The sequence below is a fragment of the Oncorhynchus masou genome, chromosome 22, assembly GCF_036934945.1.
Source record: "Oncorhynchus masou masou isolate Uvic2021 chromosome 22, UVic_Omas_1.1, whole genome shotgun sequence".
NCBI lineage: Eukaryota > Metazoa > Chordata > Actinopteri > Salmoniformes > Salmonidae > Oncorhynchus > Oncorhynchus masou.
Window position 1 is genome coordinate 14,966,946 of NC_088233.1, and position 24,634 is coordinate 14,991,579.

At 44.9% G+C, this 24,634-nt stretch overlaps 1 protein-coding gene across 3 annotated transcripts; it reads right to left on the bottom strand.

Moving 5' to 3' along the window:
* Nucleotides 1-47: 47 nt before the first annotated feature.
* Nucleotides 48-19,845, bottom strand: LOC135509058 (zinc finger C3H1 domain-containing protein-like). Of its 3 annotated transcripts, none has more exons than XM_064929369.1 (35): nt 19,112-19,845; nt 18,148-18,624; nt 17,808-17,992; nt 16,567-16,918; nt 16,148-16,365; nt 15,782-15,890; nt 15,464-15,558; nt 15,185-15,379; nt 14,715-14,876; nt 13,757-13,903; nt 13,486-13,604; nt 13,123-13,266; nt 12,790-12,964; nt 12,209-12,346; nt 11,270-11,899; nt 10,941-11,050; nt 10,710-10,841; nt 10,470-10,591; nt 10,240-10,341; nt 9,980-10,102; nt 9,611-9,791; nt 8,760-8,946; nt 8,291-8,482; nt 7,857-8,094; nt 7,499-7,604; nt 5,656-5,854; nt 5,279-5,373; nt 5,014-5,121; nt 4,671-4,775; nt 4,138-4,303; nt 2,502-2,602; nt 2,134-2,235; nt 1,856-1,895; nt 1,267-1,329; nt 48-1,117 (listed from the first exon to the last, which is right to left on the bottom strand). In XM_064929369.1, exons 1-35 carry the CDS (start codon nt 19,662-19,664, stop codon nt 980-982), a joined length of 6,309 nt encoding a protein of 2,102 aa, XP_064785441.1. In that variant the 5' UTR covers nt 19,665-19,845; the 3' UTR covers nt 48-979. The 3 variants fall into 3 exon arrangements, with proteins under 3 accessions (XP_064785441.1, XP_064785439.1, XP_064785438.1); XM_064929367.1 differs by having other exon boundaries at nt 13,123-13,263; nt 15,764-15,890; XM_064929366.1 differs by having other exon boundaries at nt 15,764-15,890.
* Between the last annotated feature and the right edge of the window lie 4,789 nt (nt 19,846-24,634).

Below are 24,634 nucleotides of genomic sequence, written 5' to 3' on the forward strand. Positions count from 1 at the left end.
CTTCGCCCAACCAAATCTTACAAAGCAAATGATGACAGAACAGAATAAATTAGAAAATAATTTAATATAAACACATTCAATTTCAACATACAAAAACAGTTGAAATACTTTCATCCTTGGCTCCTCCTCTCAAATACTCTAAGCATTATAATATTTTTTACAAAAACAAAATTGCACATGAGAACATTTAAACCAGTAAATGTTTGTGACTATCCTCGCCTAGTGATGCGTTTAAAGGATCTTCCCCGCTGGTCGACTGGCGGAGAGGAGATCACAGCATTCAGCAGTCTGTGGCTGGCAGTCTCAAAAATAAAGGTGTCAGTGATGATAGAGGCCAAATAGAAATACTTATGTAGGCAGCCATTTTGTTGTCACCATGGCTGGAAATTTCATTTTCATGTGGTTACTTTTATTTATTTTTATCACTTAAAACAAATATCGAAATAAACGAGTAATTTCTCTTCCCTTGGAAGACACTGGAAAACAAAAAGTTACACATACTGTAGATAGCAGCAGCGAGCGTTACTATTGGGGGAAAAACATCCTTTAAAAAACACCCAAGACAGACGTATGTCAACATCCCTGTCAGGGTGTCATAGTCTGTCAACTCCTCCAACCCCGTACGTAAAGGTAAAAATAAAATTAAAATTGACAGTACGAGAGAAAAAACAAACATGTAAATTAAAAACAGAACAGCAAAGATGTCACTTAGTTAGCAGGTCTATACTTACGTACATGATGTTAGGGGATAGAACCCTGAGTGCGTGGCCCAGAGTTTGGACAGGGAGGAGGGAGTTCATTCATTGGCTTCAGGGATGACCGAACAACCGTCCTGCGTAGGGGCGGACACCTCCCGACCGCCCAGGGAGTGCGCTACTGCGGGAGGGCTGCTAAGACAGCTAGCAGCAGAGTCTGCCCCTATCTGGCTAAACTTGGCAGTGGTCTGGTCTGATAGATTGAATCTAGTTTTTTTTGATCCTCAGTGCTCCTCTCCCTCCGTTTTGCTCGAGCATAAATTTAGGGGCTCACTTAGACTCACTCCCACCTCTTGACACTTGTCAACAAGTTTCCTCAGTTTATCAGTTTTACCTCCCTCCGCAGCTTCAAACAGCAGGCGCTGGAAAGGGACAGAGGAGAGGGAAGGGGAAGGGGGGGGGTAGTTGAACATGCGTGCATTATCTGCCAGGTAGAACAAAAAAGTAAAAAAAACTTTTTTTGTTGCTGAGGTGTGTGTGTTAGAGAGATAGTAACTGAATGGGGAATTACATCTTTCCATAGGGTGGCACACAGTGGAAGGTTTCGCAGGGCTTGCTGATAAAGAAGCCGGACCTACAACAAAGGAAAACACCAAGGGGGAGCCACATGTCAGATTAGCGGAGGACAAGGACAAAACAGGACAAACAGCATGGAATAAGGTCAGTGGTTTTAGTGACTAGCATAGTTTTTACTCTAATACAACATCCAACCATTCCATTTAGTCACCGTGGTCAGATGTAAGCCTTTTAACTGTCATACATTACATTGTGGCGAACACTGATAATAGCCTGTAGGGAAGAAATAGATTACAACAAAATGAAGGGAAGATCATGGGAGAGCTGGGTCAAGGTAAATATGCAAAGTGAAACACCGACACACAAGAGGTTGTGACAGCAACACAGAATCATCAACAGACCAACATGCATAATTTACTTTCCATTCAAACCAGCCCCTGCTGATTTACAGTCCTCTCTCCCTCCATGTCAATATCCCTCTCCCTAAACTATTACCTTCATCCATCGACTCCTTTACTCAATCGTCTCACTGCCCCTACTCACTTCTTTCATTCCCCCATGCCCACCCACCCCTACTAACTCACCTCGGAGCGCTCCTTTAGTTCCCTCTCCACAGCGATCACTCTGCCAAAACACACACAGCACAAAAGCCTGTCAGCACTTGAATAGCAGGAATTGCCTGCTTTTCAAGTGCCTGTGCAGCAGCTTTTCAAAGATGCGATTGAAGCCACATTTGTATGTGAAAAAGGGCATTTGATAAGTGCATTAGAACAGTGAGAATCCATCTAGAAAAAAATATTCACCTTGTTGCCATACCAGCAGCACAAGTGCTGTTCCGCGAAGAGGAGAGAGTTGGACTTACATTTTCCAGTTGGCCAGACAGTTTGGAACGCTACTGCTCAACATTCTGGCTTGGAATTTCAGATGTTCTATGTTTCCATCCTGCCATTCTTGATGCAGCAACCTATACAACAACAAATCAAACCGTCTGCATTACAGGCCCAAGACAAGAAATATTAGACCCAGCCATAACACTAACATATTCCGCAGACATAACCATACAGTGACTAATATACCCAGCAGTCAACAGTTTAATCATTCGCCAAAACATCATTCCAACTGGAATAGATTTCAACCTCTATAACCCTCTGTCCATGTCCAAGCAAGCCAAACTAGTTAGCAAACAATTGGCTCCTGGTTTGTCTGCTGTGTATCGGGTGCTTTGGGTACCTCAGGGCAAGTTCAGCATTGGTGGGCATGGTGTATCGTAGTCTCTCCAGGACGTGGGGGTGCTGGGTATGAGGCAGGCAGCTCAGGTAGTGGGAGACAACCTGCCGAGCACAAGTCTAGAGGTTTGCAAATATGAAAACGTTTAAATTAAAAGATGCAAACAATGCCACTAACCGACGAAAGTGAAATGCTATCAATTCAAGGAGAGTCAATTCCTGACAAATAGGATCTGAGGGGTTAGGTGGACTTCTGGCAGTGGAAGCTGGTGGGGGGGTGGGACTATTGGACAGGCTCATTGTAATGTCTGGAATGGAATCAACGGAACAGATGTAGTTTCCATATGTTTGATACCATTCCATTCTAGTCATTACAATGAGCATATCCTCCGATAGCTCATCCCACCAACCTCCACTGATTTCTGCCATCTGGAGTGATCTGGTCCATGGCATACGGTTAATGTAGGTGGACAAGTACAGGGATGACAAAGCCCATAGGCAAACTTTGCAAATCGAAATGAGCAGACATGATTGCTTATTTTACATTTCAGAAAGGCATGTTTGTCCTACATTGTACACTGAGTGTACAAAACATTAGGAACACCTTTCTAATATATTGCATCCCACATTTAGCCCTTAAAACTGTCTCAAAACATTAGGGCATGAACTCTACAAGGTGTCAAGCATTCTACAGGGATGCTGGCTTATGATGACTCCAATGCTTCCCACAATTGTGTCAAGTTGGCTGGATGTCCTTTTGGGTGGTGGACCATTACCGATACACACGGGAAACGGTTGTGTGAAAAACCCAGCAGCGTTGCAGTTCTTTACACACTCAAACCGGTGCGCCTACTACCATACGCCATTCAAAGGCACTTAAATCTTTTTGTCTGGCCCATTCACCCTCTGAATGGCACACATACAATCCATGTCTCAATGCTTACAAATCATTCTTTAACCAGTCTCCTCCCATTCACAGACACTGCCTGAAGTGGATTTAACAGGTTCACGTCACCCCGCTCCTCCGCTCTCTCCACTGGCTTCCAGTTGAAGCTCGCATCCGCTACAAGACCACGGTGCTTGCCTACGGAGCTGTGAGGGGAACGGCACCGCAGTACCTCCAGGCTCTGATCAGGCCCTACACCCAAACAAGGGCACTGCGTTCATCCACCTCTGGCCTGCTCGCCTCCCTACCACTGAGGAAGTACAGTTCCCGCTCAGCCCAGTCAAAACTGTTCGCTGCTCTGGCCCCCCAATGGTGGAACAAACTCCCTCTCGACGCCAGGACAGCGGAGTCAATCACCACCTTCCGGAGACACCTGAAACCCCACCTCTTCAAGGAATACCTAGGATAGGATAAGTAATCCTTCTCACCCCCCCCCCTCCTTAAATGATTTAGATGCACTATTGTAAGTGGCTGTTCCACTGGATGTCAGAAGGTGAATTCACCAATTTGTAAGTCGCTCTGGATAAGAGCGTCTGCTAAATGACTTAAATGTAATGTAAATGTTACATCAATAAGAGATCATAGCTTTCACCTGGTCAGTCTATGTCATGAAAATATTTTTTTTTGTACACTGTATATTTCTATCAGAACGTTCACAATGTTATTCCCTGCTGAACATGACCCAGTTACCTACCTTGTTGTGAAATCTGAAGCAGCTCCAGTACTGGGCCGAGCTGAACGGAACCACAAGCCTAGACGGGACAGTTACTAGGCAACGCTGAACCCGGTCTGATAACACCCGGAGCTCTCTGCTGTTGGAGGGGCTCCCAGCTAGCTTACTGCTGGTAAAGAGGAGATAACTGGAGAGAGAACAGTTAGACTGTTAGTTGGGTTAGGTCTCTGGGTCCTCCTCCACCTGGATGTGTGGACATGACATTCCTATGGCAGCCCCTCAGAGGCTAGCTGCTAACCAACCACACTGTGGTCTGATTAGATTGTCATCCTGATTAAAGCTTGTACTACCTCGAGGCCCTTTTATTTTAAATGTGCCTGCTATCATTGCTATAAGGATCTTCCAATCTGGCTGGTTAAGTATGGCTTGACCCTCTTCAGACATTGTCCCGTTAACCCCATGGGATGATAGTACTATCCTTATGGATGACAATGGTGGGTGAGAGGCTGAATGCAACAGTCACATGCTGAGGACTGTTGCAAGACAAGACTCACTCCATCCACAGCTTGTGAAGAACATCTAGCGGCATTACGGCTCCGAGGGCTCGCTCAAACGCATCCATCGCCTCTCCAACGTTACCGTGCACCCACTGCCACAGACTGCAAGACAAGACACCAAAAAATGAAATATTGTCTCACTGTAAAACATTATTATGATCAGGAAGCCCAACTGTTGTCGTGTCTTCTTGTATTTCTACATTTTTAATAATCTAATTCTAACCTTATTGTAAACTGTTACCGATAAATGTTAATGACGGTGCATTGAACTGCCATATAAGAATAAGAGCTGGGCTTGTGTAGTGCAGGGTCAGCCGGGATATCACGTCACAATAATTACCAATGGACGAGGTTTAGGTAAGGCATCTGGTGGCTAAGCTGCTCTTTAAGTTGCTTTTTGATAACTGGGCCTCTTAGGATGTCCACTGTTGGAATACCAAGGATGTACCTTGAAAAGAAGTGGAGAGCACATTAATTCATGGAACATTAAACCGTATACCACTATAGAAAGGAAGCAACTTCAATTGCAAAAAGTCAGGTTGTTTCTGACGTTTTAGTAGTTAGGACATTCATTTCTGCTTAAGTTTGAGGAGAAAATGACTAACCGTAGCACATCCACAGGTTGCTGGTCACTTCTCTCCTCGTCACAGAAAGACAGGACGAACCCCCGGAACAGAGGAGCGATGCAACTGGACTTCTCCTGATCAGAGATACATCAGACAGGCTAGCTAGGTCATGCTAGAAACTGTGTACAAGCAACATGAGACATTCAAGCGCAAAATTGAAAGGATTCAGCTCTTAAACAGTACGGTAAAATGTCTTGTCATTTCAAAAATCTTCTTTTGAATCCTGTGGAGAATGTTGGTTGAGATGACAGTTAAATGTAAATTGACTATGCCTTGCTTAAATTGGCCCTAAGGGATGGATACATAAAGTTGTATTAAAAGGGAGCTCCACACAGCCCACTGACAGGGAGACTGACCTGAGCCATGAGGAACTTGCAGGTGTGGTAGAAGACCTCTGCGTTGTGTGGACACTGGGACAGCGCCCGTAGCCACACCCCAACACCCTGCTCACCATCCCCCTTCCCCACGTACAGGCCTGACAGGGCATCCAACAGGGCACATGAATGCGGGCACAGCGCCAACAGGGACTCACACAGCTCCAGGCCTGCATCATACCTACAGGGCGCAAGTCAGTTTTATTACATTTTAGTTAAGACTAGCAGAAACATTAAGAGTTTAATGACAACCATAAAAATGCACACACAAACCTTTTACCCTAGTTGGAATTTGCCTATATGGATAGTGGTAAATTGAAATGTTTCTTACAGAAGAAATATGAGCAATTGAAAGAGAACAGTTTGGAGCTATTGGGAAAATGATTAGACCAAAAGGTGAGTACACAGTTTGCCTGACAAGACTGAATCCAAACATAACACTTGATTTTATGTGCATTTTCAAAGCACGCACTTTTTGCCACGTTTGTTGATAACAAAAATCAGAAAATATTCAGGATACATTGATTAACATGAGATTATTCCTGGAAAATGTGGGGTAGGTGCAACATAACACAACAAGGTTGAGGGAGAGGACGAACTGGTGTCTACACACCTCTCCAAATTGTTCCCAGTTCCTAAGCAATTTCAATGCGCTTATGACAAAGAGTCATTACACTATAAGGTGCTTTGATAAGCTTGCCTAGCCGTGCCATTGAGGAACTAGAACAAGCCATCACACAATTACTGTTGTTTACGCAATCCAGAAAAGCAGCAGTATTTTTATTTATTTTTATTTTTTCTCCCCAACTTCATCATATCCAATTGGTAGTTAGTCTTGTCCATACGGGAGTTGCAGCGATGGGACTCGGGAGAGGCGAAGGTCGAGAGCAACGCGTACTTCAGAACACAACCCGCCAAGTCGCACTGCTTCTTGACACAAAGCACGCTTAACCCAGAAGCCAGCCACACCAATGTGTCAGAGGAAATGCCGTACACCTTGCGAACGTGTCAGCGTGCAATTGGAGAAGGACATCCTGGCTGGCCAAACCCTCCCATGCGTCACCTCATGGGTCTCCCAGTTGCGGCCGGCTGCGACAGCCCAATATCGAACCAGGATCTGTAGCGATGCAGTGCTTTAGACCACCAATGAGTTTTATAAGTTATAAAATACTATGATGCAGTGTTAGGCTTTTACAAGGCAATTCAGAGAAACAGATCGCAATTCTGGTGCGCAAAGAAATGAGTCCTGAGCTCATTCAGATGCGTGTGCCATGGCAAATGTTCATCACAATAAACAAACAAGCTTATTCTGTTCAGAACAACCCAGGGTATGACACCATGTCATCTTGACACTGTATATGACATGAGTTTTATGATGTGAAGTGCACATTTGGACTCACGGGTGTTTGTCTTGCTTGTATGACATCAAATCAGTATTTATTATAATTCTCAACGTCTCATCTTTCAAAATACATTGAGTCCTCTTAATTTACAGCATTTCCCTCACTCAGGCAACAAAAACATTTTCTAAAGTTGCCCAATTAGTCAGAGGGATCGGGGAAACTTCTTGTCATGTGCGGTGCTCAAGTTCAGAACGGTGAAGCACAGAGACTGAGCTCTGATGTCATTTATAGCATGTTACTGTACAGCCACTACGTTCCAATTTAGATGCTTATCAGTGTCAAAATCTGCCATTTTTAACCCGTATAAGGGTACGAATGTAAAGGGTTAACAACTTGCATGCCCAATAGTTTAGACAAGCCTGATTTTATTAGGTTCGGCGCGCACACACACACAGCTATCAGAATGCCAGCGTTGAGCTTACCTTCCCAGCAGGCTATAGGTAGTGATGAGGTTAGTGTGTAGAGGCAGACAGGCCAGGGTTCTCTCACTGGGAGGCAGAGTCTGGTCTGTGCACCGTCGCAGTGCATCTAAAGGGTTGAACAAACCAGGATGAAATCAATGCCCCTCTCAGCAGTCCACTACATTTACAGATCTACTGTGCCAGAAAAAATGAAGCCTAGTGACTGAGCGGAAATAGCACAACTACAAATAAACTACCATGAGCAGCTGTGGAAAAAGTCAACATAATTGTGTAAAGAAACTAAGTAGGAGACCTGGGAAAAGCATGGACAGTTTCTATGTGGGTGTAGTTGAACCCCGCGTCGATGGTGAAGGCTCACCTTCGAACACAGCGATTAGTGTGTCAGGCTCTGTGCGGACGTCGAGCGGTGTTCTCCAGGGGAGGGCGAAGGCCTCGATGCTGACCACCCTGGAGGGGTTGGAGTTAGCCGGGTCGTACAGACTGGCCGGCAGGCGGTCAAACTCAGTCAGGTGGATGAAGGACAGCCAGACCAGGCAACGGTCACTTATGGTCAGGTAATCAGCAATGCACCGCTCAGTGACTGACTTCAAGGCATTCTGAAATTAACAGGTTATCGTTCACCCTTGAGCATCTTGGGAACCTTGTGCATTTTGTATAGCAGTAGCTAATCTAAGAAGTATGAGTTTGTTTGGCCTGATTGCAACAGTGAGGTGTCATATGGCTTGGAACAGAATATTGATGTAGCAGCTATATTGGTGGCGCTCAAGACTGACTTTTTTTGCAGTCTCCTACCTGTAGGATGGCCAGGGCATTCTGTAGCCGGCCTGTGAACACACTGAGTTGGACCCTGTAGAGTAGAGACTCCAATAGCTGGAAGGACAGCCTCTCAGAGAGACCACTCGTCCCCACACAGTCCAGCAGGTACTGCAGCAGACGACCACACACATAGTCCTTCCCCTCAAACAAGCTCTCCGTGGTTAGGTACTAAAGGGGAAAAGACAGCGGTTACATCCAGTCCTGCTGATATTCTTCTGTGCTATTTAACAAGGGACTCACTTCTACCTGGAAGACCAGGTGTGGTCATCTTCAGCCAATCATTAACATCAAGCGTCCAAGGGAAATAAAAACCATCAGGACTGCGAAACCAAAGGTCCTGAACTATGCGCTCTACAAACAGGTCTCAGAGTTGGACACACAAAGCCCTGTAGAGGAAATGCCCCACAGTAGGTCGACAGTGGGTTGGTTGGACATGAGAACTTACACTCCACCAGACTTGGTAGTCGGGGGCGTGCTCCACAGCCATCTCACACATCTCCTGCACCTCATCCCTCTTCCCTCGACGGGAGAACAGAGACAGGTAATAGCACCAGATCTCTGGGTTGTCCCGGTTATCTTCCAGGGCCCGAGACAGAGTGTTCAACGAAGCATCCAGGCACTCAGCCGCTGACCTACAAGGAAGCAACATAACACATTATATTGCATATCACATCATATATGCATGTCAATCTCTCATGGCTGAAAGTGGAGGAGAGATTGACTTCATCACTACTTGTATTTATGAGAGGTATTGTCATGTTGAATGCACCGAGCTGACTGTCTAAACTATTAGCACACAGCTCAGACACCCATGCATACCCCACAAGACATGCCACAAGAGGTCTCTTCACAGTCCCCAGAACAGACTATGGGAGGCACACAGAGTCATGACTACATGGAACTCTATCCGCATCAAGTAACTGATGCAAGCAGCAAAATTAGATTTAAAAAAAACAGATTAAAAAAACCCACACCTTATGGAACAGCGGGGACTGAAGCAACACAAACATTGGCACAGACACATACACAACATATGCACCATACATACACATGGATTTAGTACTGTACATTTCTGGTAGTGGTGGAGTAGGAGCCTGAGGGCACACAGTGTGTTGTAAAATCTGTGAATGTATTGTAATGTTTTGAAAATTGTATAAACTGCCTTAATTTTGCTGGACCCCAAGAAGAGTAGCTGCTGCTTGGCAGCTAATTTGCATTTTTCATTCAGGTTAAAAATACACTCAGTGACACAACTTAACACTCCGGAGGCTCAGTATTTGAGGGGCATCCACTTACACTTCTTTCTGGCTGAGGTATTTGAAGGCCAGTTTGATCCAGAGCTGTGCGTTGCGTGGGCTCTCTAGGACACTGGTCTCCAGGTTAGATATGTCGTCAGTTTCACTAATGAAGTAGCGCTTGTCGTCAGGGGTCACACACACATCCAGGGTAGCAGACAGACTTCTCTTGGAACAACCGTCTGTGACAAGGAAGGAAACAGAAACAGCAGAGGTTTAAGGTCAGATCTCCAGTTCTGCACAACTGAAGAGAGGCAATCACTGTTAGTGCTACTTCCATTATTTACACTGTGCTTCAGATAAGTTGTAATTCTGCTTGGAAGACTGGTTTGTTGCTTGGAGATGAGCCTACTGACTAACCAGTTCTCACCGTATTTGACTGGACCAGTGTCTCTACTCTCGTCCCAGCTGTCGTCCCCTGTGTTTGGGGTAGCCTGGTAAGCGGGCTGAGGCCTCCACCTCCTGAGATCCTTACACGTGGTGAAGGGAGGGACTAGACAAAACACAAGTTGAACAAGTCAGAAGGGTTCTATTATTGAACATTTTCTAAAAGAGATCAACTGCTCAATAGTGTGTTCAACCCTAACTGCTGTGTGTAAGGATAGAGTATGAATGGTATGGAAATCTCACCATGTCTTTTGCTTTCGTTCACTTTGCTGACGAGTAGAACAGCCTTCTGGTCCATCCCCATGCGATCGTTGTTAGCCCCAAACAGCTGTTTTATATACTTCTCTGAAAATAGGACAACAAATCAACCATTGTCAGTATAGTGAACTTTTTGGAATCTGTCGATCACCAATACATACATTCTAAGCTCAATGGTATTTAAATATTGCCAGATAGCAGTGTGGTTCTATTACCTGTGGCAACATTGATGACATCACTAGTACTGCTCTCAGAGCAGCCAATCAGGGCCAGGTTGTACGACAGGATATCCTGGAACAGCTGGTTTCCACCAAAAGTGCAGTTTCTCATGTGCTGCCTAGAAACATAGACCAGATCACCCAAAGGGAGAGGTTGGTTGGTTATAATGAAACAGACATGAGTCGATATTCACATGCCTGTTTACACACACACACACACTAGGAGGAATGACTTACCACTGGCAGTCATCGTCATTGCATGTGCCCGTGAGGTCAAAGCGACAGAAACACTTTTTGGGCGCTACAACATTGCTGTAAGACACAGAACTGAGAGATAACTTCTCCTTGGTCCGAAAGTATGGACTGAACCTGAAGAAAGGGACAAGATGGAAAGGTTTGATTGATGACAGGGTGTTGTTCTTGGCACTAGCAATTGGGAGCAATCCTAGCAGTGAACCAGCCACCTACCGATAAGACTTGAAGACCAGGAGAGGGCTGCGATATGGTCCAAACGGGACAGGCTTCAGCTCGGCATGGCCTGATTGGGCAGCCATGGTGTCCACATCCTCCGATATCACCTGCACATCAAAGTAATGAACACAAACCTTTCAGTCTCCCAACCATGGAGAATAAATGAAAAACATAGTTTTAGACACGACACGTGTGTTGTATGCTACAGTATCTGCACATATCAACCAAATAAGAAAACTGTCAAGAGAGCAATTTTTAAAACACACAAAAAAAGGGAATTTGAATTCGGTGTTTGCGAGGCCAGTTAGTGATATATTATGGTTTACCTTCCCAGAAGGGGGTTTCTCCACAGTGCCTCCTAGCGCCCGTAGTTCCCCCAGCAGCAGCTCTCCCAGCCTGGCCTGCTGCTGGTCCCTCCTCTGCAGGGCCTCCACCTCTAGCCCCAGGAACAGCTCCCCGGGCCCCGAGGCCTTAACCCTGACTGGCTTGGCTGGACTATCCTTGACCAGCCCAGTCCCACCAGAGTCCAGCTTAGGCTTGGTGAAGGAGCCGGTCTCTCTGAAGGAGCGTCTACGAACACTCTGGGCTGAAGGCCTGGCTGTGGCGGCAGGTTCCATGTCGCTCTCCTCTGTCTCGGTAGGGTCTTCGCTGCTGACCAGGGTGAGTTTATCCTGGGTGAGGTCATGCAGGGAGGGCTGGGGCAGGGGGAAGGGGCTGGTGGGGGGAATGCTGGGGTGGCGAGCCCTGGGGAGAGGGGTGGAGGTGGCCTGGGGTGGAGGGGGTTCAGGGGCCGCCCCTCTGTTGTGGAGAGCCTGGGCCTCCTTTAGTTTCTGGATCTTGAGGGCGTATTCTGACTCCAGCTGCTGCAGACGCTGCTTCTGGGCAAGGAGGTCGGCGAAGTGCCTTTCTGAGCCGCGGGGAGCGACGGAGACTTCCACACACAGACGTTTCACAGGCTGAAGAATGGAGGGTGGGCAGAAATATGCTTTAGAGAACTTTGGCCTTTACTTATGACTGGTTGGTGTTTGGTAGAAAGGAAACCGGACTATACATTTTGAAACAGAGGAAGTGTTAGAAGAATATACATTTTGAAACAGAGGAAGTGTTAGAACAATAAGTCCAATAAGAGTCATTTTCCGCTTCAAAGCAATTTATGATGTTCCCTAGTGGACATGTCCTTGTTGAACACATTTCTGTGCTTTATCAATCAACAAGGGCCCTGGCATGGTATAGTGTGGGTCTGTAAGGTGTGGTACGGTGCTCACCGAGGAGTGGCTGATGTCCGTGCGTCGTTTCTGACCACTTGGCTTTCTGCCTGCGGCGGCCTGGGCTTGGACCAGCACCTCCTCCAACTTCAGGCTGTGGTTCTTCTTCACTGACACGCGGTGCTGAACACGATGAACCTACAGGGTGGGAACATACATGACAGATGTTAAAAGGGTGGTAACAAATGAGATCTATACATACACACACATATCTCATCAGAACCTTGGTTAGCTGAAACAGGTGTTGAGTAAAAGCCAGCACACCCAGTATCTCTCCAAGGAGGAGGGTTGGCATGACCACACCTGCTATATACACTTCCAAGGGCAACGGAAAAAAGAACAGAATGAAATGTCTTGTCCTTTACAGACATTCCTTTAGCTTGGCATTTTCCCAAACATTACCAGGAGAAACAACTCCTATGCCACCATTCAGCTTCCACTGACTAAAACCCTCAGCCATCCGACTCATTGCTATAAACATGGCCACCCAGGCGCAAATACCTCAGCTAGGAATTTACTTCACAGCTCATTCCCATTGAGTTTCATTCCCTCTGAGTTCCTTCCTGGCTCTTAACTCCCACCTGTTCCTGGAGTCTGTTGAGGAGAGTCTTGTTGGCACTGACTATCTTCTCAGAGGCCAGGAGCTGTTCTTTGACCTTGGCCACTTTGGCCTCAGCTGCCTTCAATGCCTCCTCCTTCTTCTGCTCCTGTTGTAAGAGCTGCCTCAGGATGGCCTCATCCTTCAGGAGCAGGTTCCTGAGAGGAGAAGGGGAAGAGTGAGCAGAAGGGAGAGAGATGGAAAACCATAAGTCCAAGTAATTCCCTAATGTGAGACAATTACTTAAAATACCATTGTGTTTGGGCATCAGCCTTCATCTAGGTGTTTTTTTCCTTCTGGTGTTTGAGGGCCTCACCCGTGTTTGGTCAGCCTAGTCTCTGCTTCGGTCAGCTGCAGCTCGACCGCTGCCTTTGCAGCAAAGTCCACATCAGGATCAGAGCCTGCAGGAGAGGGCACACCTTGGGGACTGTGGTCCTTCAGAATCTTCTGCTTCTCCCTACTTACATCAGACAACAAAAAAACAGATTGTTTAGATTTCAGTGAGTGTCGTCCACTCTGTTCCATCATTGACATTTTAAAGAAATACCCTCTCACTTTGGTGCCATTAATATTGCACTGAATGTTAATTAATCGTTAATGTATTTCATATCCATAGACAATGCTTGGGTGGAAAATTTATACTCTACTTTGTCAGACCATTCTCTTCAAAAAAATATACCTGGCTATTTCTTCTTTGAGCAGCTGATACTCTGTCTTCTTCTCTTCAGATAGCGCCTCCGGGGTTCTGCCTGGCTTGTTCTCCTTCTCAGGTCCTGAAGTTGGTTTGGGTTTCGCTGCCTGGAAGTTTAGAGAGAAAGAGCATTACAGCCCATCACCCTTTAACCACATAGAATTATCACACATCTCAAATTAGGATTCTGCTATTCATATATAAATTGACAGGTCGTTCTCAGGGGCCAAACTGTTGGGACACACACACACGTACGTACCTCTGCGTTCCTACGTGCCTCCTTGATCATGAACTCCAGGCCTCCAAAGACAGACTGTGTCTGTGTAGAGCTGCTGCAGGCCTCCATGTCTGAGTCACTGTCGTCTGAACCGTTCAGTTGTACCACCACCGCCTTGTGCCGTGGGAGCTGAGGAAACAATAAAACCTATGATTTGAATTGGCCATTGTGATGAATGGGCACGACTTCACAACCGAAAATCCATTAATCTCAAAATAGGAGTGCCAATCAGGTCACCTCTGTCTTATTATGATCTGAAAGGCAAAATGTATCCTATATCAGCCCTCCTACTCTGAGAAGCTTTGAGAATACGGGCTCTGGGATGCAGTCTAAGTTGAGCTTATTGTTCATGGGTGAGAAACCAGAATGCTCTGGGAACATAGCTGAGGCCGGGTGTCATTGGGCACACGTGCTGCTGTAATGTACTGTCTATGGGACCCCACCCGTGTTGCCTATGGCAGTATCAGAGTGAGTGCCAACTCATTGTTCTCATAAGACAACACTACATGGAGTCACTGAGCACAAAGACACCCACGGCCTCCAAATTTCTGTTTTACACAGTTCAGCTGGGGAAAAAAAGTAGAACTTCATCGTTGGAAAATATGATTTTTTAAAGGTAAAATATTTCAAAAGAGCATATTTAAAAAAATGTTTCAGCACATGCAAGACATGACAGTTTTCCCATTCAGAGCAGAATCATTCACAAATCCACTGACATTTTCTGCATATTTCAATGAGTGTATGAAACGGTCTGGAATATAGGTCAACAAATGGCACCAAATGAACTCTATTCCAGAAAATTGTGGTTGAAAGAGTGAAAGCGCTGCAGGACGTTAAAAAATGTGAACTATTTGAATCTCTACGGTTTCTTCGCCTGGCTAGGAGGGTAGATATGGCCATCACTCAATGTTTTGATTTCCTCCTATGGTATTATCCTTACCATCAGTGGTAGCCTGGGAAGGTGGTGCCCTCGGCTGAACTTGTTGCTCCATGGCTGGGGTGCCGTGTTGAGGCTGACCACACTAGGGTTGCTCCTGGGCACTGGTTGGACCAGACTGACCAGGATGGAGGGAGAGAGGGGGCTGCTGTCAAGGGTCATATCCTACAGGGGAGAAATACATTTTTAAAGCCAGATTCACCAAGTCCACTGTTCAAAGACAAAGTGCTGCTGTAGAACTGGAAAATGATATGACAGTTGCCCATCTGATATAGCAGGGTACCGAGATAAGTTTGAACATTGTTTAACACTTGTAAATTAACAGAAGAGTGAAAAATATGCATCTTCTGTTGAGACTAATTAACTTTCCAGAGGATGACTAGGACCTAATGGAACCCTCCTCTACTCCTATCACAATACAGATAACACAGGCATGGCACTTGGTCCTCCTGTGGAGCCATCTAGTGTTATACCTCAGGTAGTGGAACCTTCTTGTTGGCCATGGACATGAGGCAGGTCTCTCTGAGCAACATCTCCTCTTCCTCTTCCTCGTCAGCAAAAGGCGGCTTTGGGGGAGGCTCCAGCTCATCTGGGGGTGGGGGCATTGGGGGTAAGGGTGGAGGGGGCGCAGACGGAATGACGGACAGGAAACGCGGCTGTCCCAAATCCTGGAAAGAAAGAGGAAGCTTGTTAGATACCCCTTTAAGAGATGCTTAGAACAGTCCTTGTTTAGAGTTTGGGGTGGAACGTACCATTCTGCATTGAGTGGGGGAATCCATAGGGAAAGGCATGGGCATGTGACTGAAGCATCCTGGGACCTCAAATGGATCATGTACTGGAGAAGACGCTGAAAGAGAAAATAACTGAATTTTAGACAAATCAGATTCAGTCGTAGAAATAAAACGGTCAAACATTGCAATAAGAGGCCTGAATTGATGGCCATGTCCTTGGCTATAAACAATCCTTTCAGCATGTTGGATGGGTTCTATAAAATCCCTTTAGATATGTTCAATAGTGCAGTGAGTGCATTGGCAGGTGAGCTGGTTGCTCACCTGGGGAATTGGTCTCACTATCAGTATCCATGGCAACCTCGTCATAGTTGTCGTACTGGTAGAGGTTCCCTGAGGTGTCCAATCCCTGTTTACCAGAAGACTTCCTGGTGTGGTCTCGATCCTTGGACTGAGATTGAAATGTGTCATTTGTCTGTCTCTCACATGCTCTCTTCTTCAATCATGTTGCATGTTCATGCTACTAACAGTAATGTAGGAGAGCTCTATTCCAATAGAGTTAAGAGAAAGGACCCCACATACCACATTGCAGGTGTTAAGCAGAGACTATAATTTAAAAAAGGTTCACATATAATTGAAGGAATCAGATAACCTAAAAGGAAATGCTATGGGAGTGGGGCAAGGTCTTTCTCTCCCTGTCCGTCTTACCTTGCTCCGGTTGCGCGGCGGCTTGGACCCGCCCACCAGCTTCATGAAGCGGTTGTACTGCTCGTCCTGATTGGAAAGGTCCCGGATCTTGCGGATCTCTTCCTCCCTCCGGCGGCGCTCCTCCTCCTCCTGTCTACGCTGCTCCTCCTGATCTCTCTCCTGTTGGAGCTTCCACGTCCTTAGCTGCTGTTTTCGGAACGCCTGCTTGGCTGCTGAGCCTAGGGGATCAAAACCCATTTACTTTACTTAATGGCAATCACTTTACATCACTAAAATACAAATATTCACAGAGATAAAATGCATTATTAAAATACACAAGAACCAAGATGTGACCAACATTTCCAAAATCAGAATGTCATTGTGATGGAACCAACATAGAGGACAGTTTGGATCTGAATAAGCAGAAAGGCCCTGCTCACCTGGGCTGACTGTCTTCCTCCCTGGATACCCCTTAACCGGAGCTTTGCCCTTCTCTGCTGGAGGCTTTGCCCCAACCTTAGTCTTCTCCTGGGGCTTGTTAGCCAGAGCTTTGGCCTTCTCCGAGGCAGCAGAGGCAGACCTGGTGGTGACTCTACCCCTCTCTGGTGGTTTGGCACTGGAGGTGGAGGAGCTCTTCTCCTGGGAGGGCTTGGCCTTGGTGATCTTATCTTTGCTCTCCTTCATCACTTGCTGTTCTTTCTGCTGCCACTTCCTGCTGGCTGACTGCAGGGCCAGGAGACGCAGCTGCAGCTCAGACATGTCCTCATCTTCATTACTCCCCTTCACTTCAGGCTGCAAAGACAAGAGGAGGGCCGGACAACCCAGATTCTAACTTGACATTGACACAACTCAGACATTATATCAGTGGACATGTTGGACAAACTTTCAAAAGAGCTGCAAACACACATCTCAAGTTAATATTTGTGCCTTGAATCACTTACTCTTGATCCATGCCTTAAGGGGATAGTTTGAGATTTTGGCTATTAAACCATTTTTTTTTTTTTACTTACCTAGAGTCAGATGTACTCATTAATCACATTTCGATTCACAGTTATGCGAGTAAAGTCATACTGTATAAAAAAAACAATCACGACAGCTGTAATGGAAACAGGAACGTGCCGGTCCAATTTTAACAATGACAACCGATCAGTTGTTTGTTCGAAATGGTAGGATTTATGTCGGTAAAATGTATTTAGCAAGAAATGGCGGTGGAAATGCCTATATGCACAAATATTGATATAATAACCATCCTATCGAAGTCAACATGGAGTCACACGATGATATGGCGTGAGGCCCTACCACTACATCTCGGAATCAATGCAGTTTATTATTATTTTAGAATCGTCGCATAAAAATCTGTCGCCAATTGGATGGTTACCTAGCTACAGACGCCATTTTCTACCTCTGTGTGTAGTTTGAAGGAAGTTGAAGTTAGTAATTCCAGAAACTAACTAGATTTAGCGCAATGACAGGAAGTCTGTGGGATCTGCTAGCATTAGCACAATCAGCTAGCTGATCCCATAGACTTCCAGTCATTGCACTAACGCTACTTAGCAATGGCTTCAGAAACTAACTTCAACTTAATTCAAACTGCATGCAGAGACATAAAAACAATATCCACAAGTTCACTTGAGTCTGGGTAAGGAGAAAACGTATTTGCCTTTTTTAAATAGATTCATACCTTGACAGGGGATTTAGTGGAGTCCTCTGGTGATTTTCTGCAGCACACACAGCAGACTTTTGTATCCTTCTCACCTTTCTTCAGGTAATCTGATTCCCTGCCACAGCAAACACAACATATTTTTGCATCCTTCTCCCCCTCTTTTTTGTCTGCCTCTTTCTCCACACCATCTTTTTCCTCGTCTCCTGAAAGACAGAACACAACACACACAGGGTGTTAACACTGGCAAATAAAACAATACATTATTGATTATAGTCGAGTCAAATCTGCTTCATGTCGTTGCCACAGTTTGTGTTCCCACATTGCTGCAGTGTTGTGTTATATAGTGGTTGTTACAAACCTTTGGGAGTAGCAGCCGGGATAGCAGCTGGTTCAACTGGACCTTTTTCCATGTCACTGTCCTTCTCTGAGTCTTTCTTTTCCGTTTTTGTTTTGAGCGCGTCAATTTCTGCAGGAGTGAGGAGTTTCTGACGTAGAGGTTTGAGATTGAACGCCTGAAAAACCCTTTTCTCCTCCGTCTTCTCTGGGCCTGGCAGGTCCTCTGCAGTGGCTTCATTGGGAATACTGTTAGCGTCGAGTAATGGCTCGGTTTGGGGAATACTTGCAGAGACCTCAGACTCGTTCTGAGCTGGCAGGTCTTTGGGCTTCAGAACCAGGTTCTCTTCTTTTCTAATACATTCCAGCTCCAGCTGAATCTGCTTGTACTTGGTGAGCAGATCCTCAAAACTCTCGTCAAGCCCATTCTCGACTTTGGCAACATTGTTGTTGTGCATCATCTGTTGGTTTCTTAACTGATTCCTCCCCATCATTACCTTCTCTATGGTCGGGGAGTGAAGGAAAGGCACGATTATGAGTTTGATGACATGGTTAGACTACAAACTTGGACCCTAATAGCAAAATGTATTTCAATCAAAAACTCATTTCCAGCTCAATAACACTGGGTATTTGTCGCTCTGGATAAGAGCGTCTGCTAAATGACTTAAATGTAATGTAATGTATTTTGTTTTTGATTAATATTTTTTTTAAATGTCATCAATTGAGTCTTGATGATAGGGAGGGGAATACTGTGTAATGATCAAAAGTCATTACAAAATGGCAGATCTATTGTTAGTTAGATGCATTATGACTAGAATGAAATCGAAGGCCTATATGACTACACTTAAATCAAGGCATATTCAAGGCTAGAAGCTACAACCAGCCAAACAAATGTTATAATGTGTAGTTACAATGTTAAGGTAAAAGCCTAACAAATGTATCACACTTTACAATCACATAGATGTCGTGAGATGAATGCCAAAGGATACGTTTGTTTCTCGAGGGAGATTCTTTCTTGTTACTGTGATTCTCCCCGGGCCCATAACGACCAGTTGGAGGCCTACCAGCCTCTCTCCCTCCCCCACACCCGTCTCCCCAGCCTCCTCGTCCCCAATCCCCGCGACCGTCATCTAGTTTCCCCCGGTGCCTCAATCGATCCAAGGCTGTGTGACTTCGTTCCCAGAAACTGGAACGCGGGCTCTGGTCACAGCGTGGTCCCAGTGGCGGCCGGTCGGGTCCACTTGGTCCGCCTTGCTGTCTGTGGTTTGCGGTAAAGCCGGAACTGTGCGAATGAGGTCCGCGGTTGTATGGAATTAAAAGTCGAAAATCTGTAGGCTGGCTACCCACGACAGGTAGTAAAGTTCGTGCCGGTTGTTTCGATTTTCGTGTATTCCGTGAGAAGTTGCTGTTATTCATGCTACTAGGCCTCTTTTTACCCTGCTGCTGCGCAAACACCTTTTCCTCGGTGTCATCATCACAGATCTCTCCGTCTTCGAGCTCCCCTTCTTCTCTCGGAGACAGATTGATTGACTTTGAATCCATTGTGTAGTCTAATCGAGTGCGACAGTAGTTCGATTAATACTTAGACTCTCAACATATGTTTATAATTACAAAATTGAATTTATAAATCGGATGTTATGTAAATATTAACGAATATAAAGCTTGTTCGCTAACTAGCTACGCTCTTCCGCTTTCCCCTTCTGCCCCGCTGCTCTCGCGATACTTCCCATTGCACTTGAACAAAGATTCTTCTTCTATGAGATCATTGCAGTCCACAAAATCGTTTATGTGCATGCCGCCACCTATTGTGCTGGAAAGTATGATAAATCATGATCTGCCCAATTCTGTTCAACCATGAAAAATAAAATAAAAAATAAATCCATACTAACTCCTACCACATCCTCAAAATTATGGAGTATTGTGTGCAGATTGCTGAGGAAATGTTTTTATTTCATACATTTTAGAATAAGGCTGTAACGTTAAAAAAATGTGGAAAAAGTAAAGGGGTCTGAATATTTTCCGAAGGCACTGTATAATCCAGAAAATGGAGCAGGAGATGTTTATGATGAAGTCAATAGATGAGGAGAGGGAGAACCACAGGGTCAGAATACATGAAACTGTTGAAAAAGAGGTGGAGAAAAAAATGTACAAAGATGCAGAGCGCAGGTGAGAAGGGATATAACAGTGAGGAGCAATTGACAGAAAGTAGATATCAAGGAAGAGCAAAACAGGAAGAGAACAAATTGATAGAACAGATGAAGGAAAGTCATAAATGTCTAGATGAAGTTAAGATAAAACAGGCTGAGGGATTTAAGATTGGCGGAGACATTTGACAAAGATAGAAAGGAAGAGAGAGGATGATATTCCTGGAGAAGGAAAAGAAAATGAGGAAAAACTCAGGTTGGAGGAAGAAAAAAGAAATCGAGGATTACAAACCTGGAGAATGAGAGGAAATAAACAGAAGAGGAGAAATGTAAATTGGAAGAACAGAAAAAAAGAGAAGGAGATATTGAAGATCCTTGAGAATGAGATTAAGGAACAACTGGATGAGAAACTTAGGTTTGAAGCAGAAAAGGAGAGAATAAAGAACCTGGAGAAGGAGAAATTAAAAGAAAAGGAGAAGAAAAGTTTGAGTGAAGCAGAACAAGATGAGAAGAAGTGCCTGGGGAAAAAGAAGAAGGATAACGAAAAAGCAGAGAAAAGGTTGGCTGAAGCTGAGAACAAAAAGCAGGAGGAAAAAATAGAGCGCTTAAACTAAGGAAATTAAAAAGGAGCAGGAAAAGAGAGGAAAGAAAAGGAGAGGGAAGTGAAAATGAAACTGACAGAGAAGAGAATGATAGAGCTGATGCGAAGAGGAGGAAGAGACAACAGACATCAGAGGAGGATTCAGACTGGCAGATATGGAATGAGTCTAGCTGATGGTGAGTGTTGAACCAAGCCTTAGAATCTGAATAGAACCAGGTTGACAAGGTAAAAATCTGTCATTCTGCCCCTGAGCAAGGCACTCTTCCCCGGGCTTCGAAGACGTGGATCTCGATTAAGGCAGCCCCCCCACACCTCTCTGATTCAGAGGTTGGGTTAAATGCAGAAGACACATTTCAGTTGAATGCATTCAGTTCTACAACTGACGAGATGCCCCCTTTAACTACCAATAAAATCTGAATAGAGGTTGCTATGGAGTCATGTCAACATGCACCTGCTGTTCCAGATTTGTTGTATATCTCTCAGGTTATTTAGATATGCCAGGCTCATAACATTATTAAACATGACTTATTTTATTTTACTAGGCAAGTCAGTTAAGAACAAATTCTTATTTTCAATGACAGCCTAGGAACAGTGGGTTAACTGCCTGTTCAGGGGCAGAACGACAGATTTGTATCTTGTCAGCTCGGGGATTCAAACTTGCAACCTTTCGGTTACTATTCCAACGCTCTAACCACTAGGCTACCCTGCCGCCCCAACTAGAATAGATATGACAGAACAGTATAGCTTTGCATCTGAAAATGATCTGTTTCCACCTCCCTGGATATTATTCCTATGCCATATCAGTCACAGCTGTCTCAGAAGTTATAATAATAAGTGTTGAATTCTGATATATGAACTGATAAGTGTCTTAGAACCAAAGCTAACTGCTGTGTTTGTGTTACAGTGATTTGGACTGAACTTCCCAGACATGTTGGATGATGTCGCAAGGAGAAAAGGAAATAAGAAGGCCAAGGGGGAGAAAAGTAAATAATAAAGAGGAGTAAATGGTGGGATGTGGGGAGGTGCAGGGGGAAGTACATTTTTAAAGAAGAACCTAGGGGATTCAGAAGGAATAAAAATGTAAAAAGGACAACCACTACCAGTTCATGTCATTGGCTCGTTGCTTCCTTCTATACATATTCTCATTTAGTTTGATGCCAAGTTTCACGGTTATTTGCCATGGGCTTCCAATGGCTATTCTGCTGCAGCTCCTCGTCCTTCTGCCTCTTTTTGAGCTGAACCATCTTGGCTTCCTGAACGCTCGAGGACTTTGATGACATTGTCCATCAGATTCACTTTCTCTCTGAGGAGAACCACATTCTGAGACTCGGTGGGCTGCCTCTGAACAGAATGTATGGAAGGAGATGACCTTGAACCAAATATTGTTACATACAATTGCACAATGATGATGAAGCTCAGAGCTTATGAAATGTATATATAGCAATTCATTCTACAAAGTAAATTCTGTGAAAAATTAAGTTCCTACGGACAGTAAGGAGGCCTTGGACCAGGCATACACTCTCCTGGGACCAGTTCGTCCTGTATGTGGACAACCTGTTGAGGCAAAATAAAACAATCTATATATATATCCAAAATCATTTATTTTACGATATATTGGACAGATGTTGTTTGAGACAAAGCATCTAAAGATTTAACTTACTTATTCAAAATATTAAATGGCAAATAATTCACAGTGAGTTAAACTTCTTGAACAGCTGTGTGCAGGGCCGGCCCTAGCCTTTTGGGAGCCCAAAGCAAACATTTTAGTGGCCCCCCTCTTGACAGTGGAGAGAAAAACAAATAAGTTTAAGAGTTAGTTTCCTGCAATTCTACACATTTTGCCATGACTTTCCCAGTGTAATATGATCTCTCAGTGAGTGTTAATTAACCAAATTGATAGGGTCCCCCTGGCGCTCAGGACCCCTGGACACATACCCTGTGTGCCCGGTCAGTAATTAGACCATGATTACTACAACTTTAGATAGCTGGCTAGGCTAATTTACCAATCTCAAATGTTTTCGCTAAATGGATGCCGCTAAATACAGGGAAATTCTTGAGGGAAACCTGTTTCAGTCTTCCAGAGATTTGAGACTGGGACGGAGGTTCACCTTCCAGCAGGACAATGACCCTAAGCATACTGCTAAAGCAACACTTGAGTGGTTTAAGGGGAAACATATAAATGTCTTGGAATGGCCTAGTAAAATCCCAGACCTCAATTTAATTGAGAATCTGTAGTATGACTTAAAGATTGCTGTACACCAGCAGAACCCATCCAACTTGAAGGAGCTGGAGCAGTTTTGCCATGAAGAATGGGCAAAAACCCCAGTGGCTAGATGTGCCAAGCTTATGGAGACATACCTTTTGCAGCAATTACAGCTGTCTCTTGGGGTATTGAGAGACAAAGTATTGACTTTTGGGGGGGGGGGTTTATTTCTTGTTTTCTTGTTTGTTTCACAGTAAAAAATATTTTTCATCTTCAAAGTGATAGGCATGTTGTGTAAATAAAATGATACAAACCCCCCCCCCAAAATCTATTTTAATTCCAGGTTGTAAGCCAACAAAATAGCAAACATGCCAAGGGAGGTGAATACTTTCGCAAGCCACTATATTAGGTAAAGTGCCTATGCATAGATGACAAACAGAGTAGCAGCAGCATCAAAGAGGGGGTTGGTGGGTGGGTGACGGGACACAATGCAAATAGTCCGGGTAGCCAATGTGCGGGGGTACCGGTTAGTGGGTGACATGTCTGGTGAGTATGCAGGCCATGGAAGAACTGGGACATTTTCAGCTTCCAGGAATTGTGTACAGATCCTTGTGACATGGGCTGTATATTATCATGCTGAAACATGAGGTGATAGCGGGTGAATCGCATGACAATGGGCCTCAGGATCTCGTCACGGTATCTCTGTGCATTCAAATTGCATCGATAAAATGCAACTGTGTTCGTTGTCCTAGCTTACGCCTGCCAATACCATAACCCCAACGCTACCACGGGGCACTCTGTTCATAACGTTGACATCAGTAAACCACTCACCCACATGACGCCATTCACGCTGTCTGCCATCTGCCCGGTACAGTTGAAACCGGGATTTAATCTTGAAGAGCAAACTTCTCCAGTGTGCCAGTTTTCATCGAAGGTGAGCATTTGCCCACTGAAGTCGGTTACGATACCAAACTGCAGTCAGGTCAAGACCCTTGTGAGAACGATGAACAGAGATAAGCTTCTCTGAAACGGTTTTTCAGTTGTGCAAACCCACAGCTGTCTGGGTGGCTGGTTTCAGATGATCCTAGAGGTGAAGAAACCGGATGTGGAGGTCCTGGGATGTCCTAGTTACACATGGTCTGCGGGTGTGAGGCTGGTTGGACGTACTGCCAAATTCTCTAAAACAACGTTGGAGGTAACTTGTGGAAATTAACATTCAATTATTTGGCGACAGCTCTGGTGGACATTCCTGCAGTCAGCATGCCAATTGCACACTCCCTCAAAACTTGATACATTTGTGGCATTGTGATGTGTGGCGGAACTACACATATTAGAGTGGCCTTTTATTGTCCACAGCACAAGGTCCACCTGTGTAATGATCATGCTGTGTAATCAGCTTCTTAATATCCACACCTGTCAGGTAGCTGAATAATCTTGGCAAAGGAGAAATGCTCCCTAACAGGGATGTAAATACATTTGTGGACAAAATTTGAGAGAAATAATATTTTTGTGCAAATAGAAAATTTCTGGGATATTTTATATTTCAGCTCATGAAAGATGGGAC

Coding starts and splice junctions, on each gene's coding strand:
- LOC135509058 (XM_064929366.1), bottom strand. CDS start 19,664: ATGGATTCAAAGTCAATCAATCTGTCTCCGAGAGAAGAAGGGGAGCTC. Junction 10,592..10,709: donor AATGACGATGACTGCCAGTG/GTAAGTCATTCC, acceptor CTATGTTTCTAG/GCAGCACATGAGAAACTGCA. Junction 8,095..8,290: donor ATGCCCTGGCCATCCTACAG/GTAGGAGACTGC, acceptor TGTTAATTTCAG/AATGCCTTGAAGTCAGTCAC.